The sequence below is a fragment of the Chrysochloris asiatica genome, unplaced genomic scaffold (genome assembly GCF_000296735.1).
Source record: "Chrysochloris asiatica unplaced genomic scaffold, ChrAsi1.0 scaffold00005, whole genome shotgun sequence".
Classification (NCBI taxonomy): domain Eukaryota; kingdom Metazoa; phylum Chordata; class Mammalia; order Afrosoricida; family Chrysochloridae; genus Chrysochloris; species Chrysochloris asiatica.
The window spans coordinates 3,475,421-3,485,706 of NW_006408523.1; the positions used below are offsets into that span (position 1 = coordinate 3,475,421).

Here is a 10,286-nt window from a genome sequence, read left to right on the forward strand (position 1 = left end):
GGACAGTGAATAAGGAAGACCGTAGAAGAATTGATGCTTTTGAGTTATGGTGTTGGAGGAGAATATTGAAAGTACCATGGGCTGCCAAAAGAACCAATAGATCTGTTTTGGAAGAAGTGCAGCCAGAGTGCTCCTTGGAGGCCAGGATGTCCACACTTCGTCTGTCATACTTCAGATATATTGTTAGGAGGGACCAGTCACTGGAGAAGGATATCATGTTTGGTAAGGTGGAGGGACAGAGAAAAAGAGGAAGACCCCCAACGAGGTGGATTGGCTAGGTGGCGGCATCGATGGACTCAAACATGGCAACAGTAGTGAGATTGGCCCAGGATCGGGCAGTGTTTCAGTCTGCTGTGCATAGGGTCGCTATGAGTTGGTGCTGAGTCGATGGCACCTAACAACAACAACAAGTATACAGTGACACAATAGATGACAGCCTAGGAAATCCTATGGGGCAGTTCTACTCTGTCACATGGGGGCAATATGAGCCAGAGCCAAAAAAACAACACAAGGGCACCTGACAACCACCACCACCACCTCATAGGGCAACTGAGGATTACCTAAAGTGTAAAGAGCTAAGTACAAGGCCTGGCAGAGAGCAGATATTCTCATTGTTATTTCTACCTGAGATCTCTAACAGAGGTAAAGGGGAAAGGAATACACAGAACCGTTCTAATAGCAAATCTGAGGCTCCCTGGCGGTTCAGTGATTTAGTGCCTGAGCGCTAACTGAGAGGTTAGAAATTTGAAGCCACCTGCCTCACCGAGGGACAAGGGTGTGGGAGTCTGGTGCTGCAGAGTTCAGCCTTAGAAACCCTTTGGGGCAGTTCTACTCTCTACTAGAGGGTCTGGTGGCATGTTGGGTTAAGCATTTGACTGCTAAACTGAAGGGTTTGCAGTTCAAACCAACTCTTCCCAAGGGGAACGATGAGGCTGTCTGCTTCTGTAAAGATATACAATCTTGCAGACTTAAAACAGTTCGGTGTGACCCATGGGTTTGCCGATGTGTTGAAATTGACGGGACAGGAAAGCATAATAAATGTCAAATTTAATTCTTCCTACTATTTTACAAAGCGTACTTAAAACCACCTGTGTGTTAATGCTGTAACAAAACCTCCTGAAATGGGACCTAGGTGTGTGTGTGTGTGTGCACTGTGTAGATTTAAGGGCTCTCTCTCCACTGCTCCCCTGAAACTATGTTCCTCTTGGCCACTACAGGGGACTTCACCATCCTTTTTCTCCCAAACTACTTCCCAACCTCCGAGAACTTTCTCTACCTTTGGATTCCAAGATACGGCTTTGCTTTGGTTTTCTTCTGCCTCTGTGAACATTTATTTCGTCTTGGTCCTGTTGGAAGGTTTCCCCTCCCTCCAGCACCTCTGGAACTCTAGGATTGCTCAAGTTCATCCCTACTGCTTACCTCGTTTCAAAGTTTTTCCAATATGCTCTCCCATTGGCACCTGGCTGATTCTGACTCATTAAGACCTGTGCCACAAAGTAAAACTACTGTAGGATCAGCACTGGACTGTGGACCACGAGGCCAGTGGTTCAAACCCACTAGCTGCTTCTTGGAAACGCCATACAGGGCCACTATGCAGCGGAACCAATTCAATGGCATTTAACAACAATCTTAACAAAAGCAGATGGTCAGCTTTTCTTCCATGGTGCTGTTGGGTGGATTCAAACCCGTAGTTGAGGGCACAGCGTTTGCACCACCCTGAAGCTCCAATGTTGTTGTTGTCGGTTCCAACTCACAGCTACCCTGAATGGGATTTTCAACAAACAGCTGGTGAGTTTGAACCACCAACTTGTTTCAAACTGACCTTGCAGCCCAGTGCTTTATCCTGAAGGCAACACTATTTTATTTTATACCATTGCCACCTTTTGCCTGATCCACTGTGACCGTCTAACTGGTCTCCTAGTTCCCAGTATCTCCTGACTCTAGTCCATCCCTCACACCACCACCAGCATAATTTAAAAAGAAAATGTTAAGTTTTTGTGGAAAAGCCTTCAGAGGCTTCTTTTGCCTACAAGTAACGTCTGAAACATCAGTGTTTTCGTTCTGGGGTGCGGCTATAACAGGAATATGAGAGGTTGGCCTTCACAAACAGACGTTCTCCTCTCACAACTTAGGGCTAGGTGCCTGCTCTAGAAGGCTTTCTCCATTGGCTCAGTTTAGGAGGCAGGTCCATACTCGCTTCAGCATCTGGGCTCCAGCATTCCGTGGAGATCGCCGTGTGTCTTGGCATCCATCTTCCCCTGGATCCAGGAGGTTCCCACTGCAGGGGTCCCAGGTCCAGAGGATGTGCTCCACTCCCGCCTCTTCTTTCCTGATGGTCCGGAGACCCCTCTCCTCTCATCACCTCTCTCTCCTCTAATCTCTTGTAGTAAAATGAAAGGTGATGCCGGCCACACCCCGAGGAAACTCCCTTTCAACTGATTGGCTGATCATGGTGGTAATTATATGAGACCTCATCATGGAGGTGATTGTATCAGATCACAACAAGGCGGATGACTACCTCATTACATGACTGCGAAACCGCTGAGAATCACGGCCCAGCCAAGATGACACATACTATTGGGGGCCATCATTTAGACCCTGACACTCAGCATACCCTATGAGGTCCCAACTAAACCCTCCAACTTTATCTCACGTTCTTCTACCTACTCATATATAACTCCAGACACATGGAAATGGTCTTCCATGTTCAAATTACATGTCCTTTAAAGTACTCACGAGCAAAGATGTCACTTTGAGGACTAAGATGTGACTGACCCAATCCCTAGCATTTTGGATAGCCTCATTGTCATGTGAAAGTTGGACAGTGAATAAGGAAGACCATAGAAGAATGGATGCATTTGAGATAGAGTGTTCGAGACAAATATTGAAGTACCATGGACTGCTACAAGAACAAACAAATCTGTGTTGGAAGAAGTGCAGCCAGATGCTCCTTTAAAGTCAGGACGGCCAGACTTGGAACATATTATCAGAAGGGACCAGTCTCTGGAGAAGGGCATCATACTAGGTAAAGTGGAGGGTCCGTGAAAGAGAGAGACCCCTAATGAGATGGTTTGGCACAGTGGCATCAACAATGGGCTGAAATTTGACAATTGTGAGGACAGCGCAGGACTGGCCAGTGTTTCATTCTGTTGTGTACAAGGTCACTGAGTCGGAACCAACTCAACAGCACCTAACAACACAACCTAAAACCCCAGCCATCGAGTCAATTCTGACCCATAGCTACCCCGTATAGGGGATCCTAGACTGTAAATCTTTACAGGAGACAAAAGTCCCAACTTTCTACTGAGGAGTGGTGGTGGGCTTGGATTGCTAACCTGTAATTAGCAGTCTAACGTTTATCCTACAGCGCCACTAAAATCCTCCATGATAAATTTGTTTCCGTCTACCTAGAGCCTCATCTCACACTGCTCCCTGCCTGACTCTTGGAACATACACCATACCTGCCTTCTTTCTCATCTGTTGTTGTATAGAAGGATGCCATGTTTTCTCCTTCTCCAAACAGGTCCTCTCTTATCTTTCAGCTACCAGTCAGAAGATTCCTTAAGTTGTCTGCATTATATGCTGGAAGAATACATGGCCTTATCCCCTATTTAAGTGGCTCTGGTGGAGCAATATAGAGCACTGGTAGGTTAGTGGAGTGAGCATCAGGCTTTTAGTTACAAGGTTGGTGGTTCAAATCCACAAGTCACTCCACAAAAGAAAGCTCTTTGCTTCAGCAAACACCCTGTGGAGTTATTCTATTCTGCTATGTGGTCACTTAGTTGACACTTAATGTCACATATGAAGGAACTTCAAAACGTTTGTTTAAAAAAATGGAATGAAAAGATCATAGGATTTTTCCATAAACTTCTTGAAAACCCCTGGTATTTGGGAGATGACATAATGTAGTGGTTACAACCAATGATTACTTACTGAGCTGGGTCCTTGTACAGTTAACCTGTTTCTGTTTTGGTATCCCAGCTATAAAGCTAGATACTAAACGAAGATCATAAGGCAAGACCTCAAGTACACATGTCATACTTCCTTGCTTAATGGGTTGTTACTAGTACTGGTGTGACGCTGTGGGCTGTGTCAGACTGCAAGATCCTTTGAACTTCAAGGTCCCTGATTCAAGCTCACCACCTGTTCCTTGGAAACCTTATACAGGGTCGCAATGGGTCGGAATCGACCCGACAGCACTTAATAACAACAAACACGTTGTTCCCAGATGTTCCCTGGGGCTCTAGCCTAGGAACTATCAGCCTGGTTTATCGCTGTAGGTGGCGGTGTGAGGTGCCGTACAGGCGGTCCCGACTCACAGCGACCCCATGCACAACAGAACCCAACACTGCCAGGTCTTCCCTACGATTGAGTCCATTGCTGCTGCCACTGTGTTAATCCATCTTGTTGGAGATTTCTTTTTCGCTGATCCTCCACTTGACCAAGCAGCAGGTATAAGATTTAAAAACTAAAAATAAAAACCGTCAACAACTGGGGTCTCGCTTTTGCCCTTTAAGCTGACCGATCTCGGGCAAATCACTCAACCCAACCGCCTGTTTGCCCCTTGTGCACGCGGGTGGGCAGGAGAGGTCTCAGTTCGCGCAGCAGTCAGTAAGCACGCGGCGCACCTGCAATGACGTCCCGCAGGGCCGCTTCCCTGCACCCCGTCTGCGGCCCGTGTCTCCCGCCCCTCCAGCACGTCGCGGCCGGCGCACCCCCCCTGCCGCCCCCCTCCTCTGCGCCCTTGAACCCGGATCCCTCCCGGTTCCCGGCGTAGGAGCTCGGGCCCCGTTCGCCTCCCTCCAAGTGCCCCTTCCTTCCCGGTCCGGACGGACGCACTTCCGGCGGACGTGCGTAAGGCGGCCCAAGGAAACGGAAGTGAGTGGTGGGGTTGGTGGAGGGCAACGGGCCTGAGAGGCGGTTCGGAGAACGGATTCAAGATGGTGAGTGAGTTCCCGGGTGGCCCCGCTTCCTGGTGGTTCTGACCGGGGCCTGGCTAGACCTCGGCGGCTGCCTCCTAGCCCGTCCTCAACGCCAGCAGAGGTCGAGGCGGGCTTCGGGCACCCTGATCCGCCGAGTCATGGGTGGGGGGATGTCCGCGGCTCCTGTTTGCCCAGCAGCTGCCGGCCCAAGCGCACTGGTGTATGCCTGGGGGAGCACCTCGGGAAACCCTACCCCAAACCAGACCCACTGCCGGCGGGCGGATTCCGACTCCTAGTGTCCCTAATAAGACAGAGACCTGCCCCGCAGGGTTTCCGGCGTTACAGGAGCAGACTGCCCTGTCTCTCCCCCACGGGGCGGCTGGTGGATTTGAACCTCTGGTCTAGCAATTAGCAGCCCAGCGCCTAGCCTACTGCGTCAGCGCCCGCAAACTCCCCTCCCCCCGGACCTCCGCAGAGCCGCGGGAATGGAAGGCGAGGGGCTTCGGTGGGAGGGAGCGTTGGGGAACCGCGTCAACAACCAACCCACAACTAGGGGCCCCGTTTGTAAAACTCAGCTGGTTACAAACATCATCCAGGCCTTGGGGGCGCGACGGGGTAAGCGCTGGGCTGTTAACCAAACCCACCCGCCATTCTGCGGGAGAAAGGCCTGGCGATCTTCTTCCGTAAAGTTAACAGACTTAGAAATTAGAGGTGCTGTAGGACAGGTCCACACCCGGTGAGTCGGAAGGAGGAAGATCCAGAGTTCTGATATCTGGGAAAGGTCTCCATTGCCACTTCCTGAAATCGAGACTTGCAGTCCCCCCTCCACGGAGCCCCGGTGGCGCAGTGGTTAAGCGCGCTACTACTAACCCAAAGGTCGGCAGGTGGAACCTCTTGGGGAGAAAGTTGTAATAGTCTTAGATGTATACAGCCTCAGAAACTATTGCCTTGTAGGATTGCTGTGAGTCAGAATCTGTTTGAGGGCAATGGGGTTTGTTCATCTAAACCTAGAAGGCTCCCGGGTGTTACATACTTTGCCAGTCTATACAAAGAAGCCTTATAAACTCTCAGATGTGGCTCATGCTGCTTAGATGTTCAGTGATGTGTGGTGGTTTGGGTTTATTGTGTTTGCAGGCCTCCCTCGTACTGTATATTGCCTTCCCTGTCAACCAAGTTAGGAGGCTTGGTGGCACCATGGGTTAGGTGTTGGGCTACCAACTGCGATATGGGCGTTTCGAACCTACCAGGAGCTCCGTGGGAGAAAGCTGAGGCAGTTTAGCTCCATTTAGATTGACAATCTTGGAAACCCTGTGTAGGGTCTCAGTGAGTCAGAAATCAAGGTAGTGGACTTGATTCTACCCAAGTTAGCAATGGGGCCCTGGTGTGGTGTTGTAGAGTAAGCACTTGACTACTAAGCACAAGACCATCTGTTAAAACCTACCCAAGCCACTCATGGAAACCTTATACAGAGTCGCTATGAGTCAGAAGCAATTGGATGGCACTTACCAACATGTTACTATTGCAACTTAATAGAACTCTCAGGTGTGGACCCTTAAACATCATTACAGGACATTGTTTGAACCTGTGTTATATTATGTGTCATGGAGTTGGTTCTGACTCATAACAACCCTTTAAGGGAACAGAAAGCCTTATCTTTCTCCCATGGACTAGGTAGTAGTTTCGAACTGCTGACGGTAAGATTAGCAGCCCAACGTGTAGCCACTACGCTACCAGAGCTGCTTATTGGAACCTAGAGGTCAGAGTTCTGTTCTCTGTGCACAAAGAAACTTTCCTTCGCTCATCATATCGTGAAACTTTGTTTGCTAGGAGGAGAGTGTTCAGGTCGGAAAGTATCAGGAGATACGTTGAGAAAGGTATCATTTTACAGCTCTCATCTCAGTCTTGTGGTTCAAAGCAACCTTGTGGTTGAGTGCGTCTCCCAACAGCACCACACCAGGACTGCTGATTCTAAATTACCTGTGGCTGTTTTACTTTTTCCTGCAGACTTGCAGGGCTGTTGTATGTGGACAAGTGATTTAAAGTCAGTGTCCTGTTCTTTATCTCTTGAAACACCCCTTGTTAAAGTGCCGCGCAGTCGATTCGGACTTGCAGCGAAGTGCTTGAAACAGCTCGTTAGAGTTGCTTGTGTAGTGTATCTTCATTGGACTGAGCCTGTGAGGTCAGGCTGTGTATCTTCACCCAGCAGAGACCCTGGCGCATGGAACCCGTTCCTACTCATAGTGACCCTCAAGGACAGGGTACAACTGCCCACTGGGTTTCCCAGGCGGTACATGACAGCCTCATATTTCGCTCTCAGAGCGGCTGGTGAGTTCTTTGTTGACTGAAAACTTGCTAGTGTAAATGAATGAATGGGGTTTACTGTGAGCCTTTGTTTTACATTCTCTTGATTAGATGCATTTATTTTGTACAATTGGTGTCCTTTCTACTCTTCAGCCATTGCATCACTTTTCAGTCCTATTTCCTGGTTCCATCTGCTCCCCAGGGAGCGATACTCCTTGGGATTGCCCCTCACATTGGATCTGCCTAGGTTTACTAGTCTCCAAAGACGACCCAACAGCGGACCTGCCGCCCCATAACCCTCCTGAGCTCCCTGTGATTTCAGAATACGCCTCATTTTTTAGCTTCTGTCTCAGTCCTGCACTTACTGAGCTGTCATCCCAGGCCACCTCTAACTCCTTCACTTCTACGTGCCCACCTTCACTTCTATGTACCCACCTTCACTTCTGTGTGCCCACCTTCACTTTTACGTGCCCACCTTCACTTCTATGTGACCACATTCACTTCTACGTACCCACCTTCACTTCTACGTACCCACCTTCACTTCTGTGTGCCCACCTTCACTTTTACGTGCCCACCTTCACTTCTACGTGACCACCTTCACTTCTACGTACCCACCTTCACTTCTGTGTGCCCACCTTCACTTCTACGTGCCCACCTTCATGTCTACGTACCCACCTTCACTTCTGCGTGCCCACCTTCACTTCTGCGTGCCCACCTTCACTTCTACGTGCCCACCTTCACTTCTACGTGCCCACCTTCACTTCTACGTGCCCACCTTCACTTCTACGTGCCCACCTTCACTTCTATGTACCCATCTTCACTTCTGTGTGCCCACCTTCACCAGCCTCCTCTTGCTGCTGGCCTGGAAAGCCTTCCTGCCTGAGGTCAGCTCAGGAATCCTTTCCACTCCACCTTCAGACTTGGTGTTAGCCCTCGTTCCACGTACAGCCTCTGCCACCACTATGCTTACCAAGAGGCCTGATCATGCTCACTGCCATCGTCAGTTCTGACCCTCTCAACCCTGGAGGTCAGAGGAGAACTGCCCCGTAGGGTTTCGGAGACCGCCACCTCGTTCTCCCGTGGTGCCCGCTGCTGAGACTCAGCATCACAGTGTGCACCGGGCTGCTCCTTTCTTCTCTCTGCAGCCTTGTTCTCTGCACAGGTGTTACGTTTGCGTTGGGCTATTGTTTTGAATGTGTGACCGGCTTATCATTGTGCCTCCCTTGTGTTGTAGAATGCCAGAGGACTTGGATCCCAGCTCAAAGACAGCATTCCTGTGACTGAGCTTTCCGCAAGTGGACCTTTTGAAAGCCACGACCTTCTTCGGAAAGGGTAAGGGGGATGGGGCACTGACTTGGTTACAGTGGTATGGTTGTGTGGTTTCGTTGGTTCCTCCAGGCTCTGTCTTTATCTTGGCGTACCCTAAAGGTGCACAGCGCCGGGGAGCTGGTATGTACTCTTCCTTAGGCCAGGGGCGGGGCCAGGGCCGGGCCGGGAGGACGTCTGGGCATCACTCCAGTGGACCGAGCATCTTCACAGAGCAGGGCGTCTGGGAGGATGGAACCTACTAATAGGATGGACTAGGGTTCTTTTTGCTTCTGATAACTTGTAGCACCCTCTGCCTCCTTCCCTCGTTGACTATTGCAATGACTCCTTTCTCTGAGAGACAACAACCCTGGTGGCACTGTGATTAAGCACTGGCCTGCTAACCCCATGCAGTGGTTCAAATCCACCAGCTGCTCCCAGGGAGAACGATCAGTTTTTCGGCCCTGTGGGCTTGCTGTGAGTCAGAATTGACTTCATGGCAGTAGGTGTGGTGTTTTGGTTTTAGTGGAAGGAGGTGCTGTATTGGGGGGGATTCAGAAGTTTGTGGGAAAATTCCATTTTGAAGCCCCCTCATCTGTAACCATTGCATTTGCAGATAAATTTAATTTGTAGTATCACTAAATTCATAGATTAGCTGGTAACCAAGTGCTAATAATTCCCCTCCCTTGAAATGCTCCGTTGTGTACCTCATTAGATTGTACAATTGCTGCGTGCAGCTCATGGTCACATTCCATGTTTAGGATGGGGCTCCAGTACTCGGTTCTTGCAGGACTTCTGAGGTGTCTGTCAGCCCTGAAACCCTGGCTGGGAGCCCGAGTGGTAGAAAGCACGGGTGTACTTCCAGCTAAGCATCACCCAACAGCACTGTGCCGTAGTCTCTGCTCAACATGCGCTCGTATTCTTGTGAAGTTCTGTGGCATCAGTTCACTTCCTGTTGTGTAGTGCCCTCCTGAGTAGGCTCACATTTGATTCAGTTTTACATGTATATAGTATAATCTGCATCTGACTGGAGTGATAAACATGCACTAACTGAGTTTCTTACAGAGAATATGTCAAACCAGTGTTTGGAGGTTTCTCCCTCGTGACTTACAGTCTGTGGCCACCAGGATTTATATTAGATAATATTTTTTTAAATCATATAGTAAATTTGACTTCTTTTCTTCTCGTTGTTATTTTTTGTGTATCATTCCCTGAATTTGAACACTCACAGACTTCTAAATCCCCCACCACGATCCCATCACCTCCCCCCAAGAAGCACGAAACAACCCCTGTGTGATACACCCATGATCAATGCAGTGTAGAGCTCTGCGTGATATATAACCTCCGTTTTCCATGTTGCCTTTCAGTTTTTCCTGTGTAAAAAATGAACTTTTGCCCAGCCATCCTCTGGAATTATCAGAAAAAAATGTGAGTATGTTATTCTATTCCTGTGTCTTTTTGAGCCTTCTGGTTGGAAGTTGAGCTCTGGTAGCATAGTAGCTTTTACGTTGGGCTGCTAACCACAAGCTCAGCAGTTCTAATCCACCAGCTGCTGTGCAGCAGAAAGCATAGACTTTCTGCTCCTGTAAAGCTTACGGCCTTGGAAACCCTAGACAGGGTTGTTATCGGTTGGAACTGACTGGACAGCACGCAACAATAGGAAGCTACTTTGAGTGATAATTAACTTGTGGTTTCATTTTTATTAAAACAATCTAGTGCTAAGAAGGAGACCTAGTGTGGCTCTGTAGGATAAGCACT

At 49.1% G+C, this 10,286-nt stretch overlaps 1 protein-coding gene across 1 annotated transcript in view; it reads left to right on the forward strand.

Moving 5' to 3' along the window:
• The window catches only part of POMP (proteasome maturation protein), a 21,144-nt gene that overhangs the window by 2,118 nt on the left and 8,740 nt on the right, over positions 1 to 10,286 (forward strand). Inside the window, exons 2-4 of the mRNA XM_006831942.1 lie at positions 1,640 to 1,645; positions 8,458 to 8,555; positions 9,896 to 9,956. Of these exons, the coding sequence (XP_006832005.1) occupies positions 1,643 to 1,645; positions 8,458 to 8,555; positions 9,896 to 9,956 (162 nt within the window). The 5' untranslated portion in view covers positions 1,640 to 1,642. The remainder of the gene's footprint in view (positions 1 to 1,639; positions 1,646 to 8,457; positions 8,556 to 9,895; positions 9,957 to 10,286) is intronic.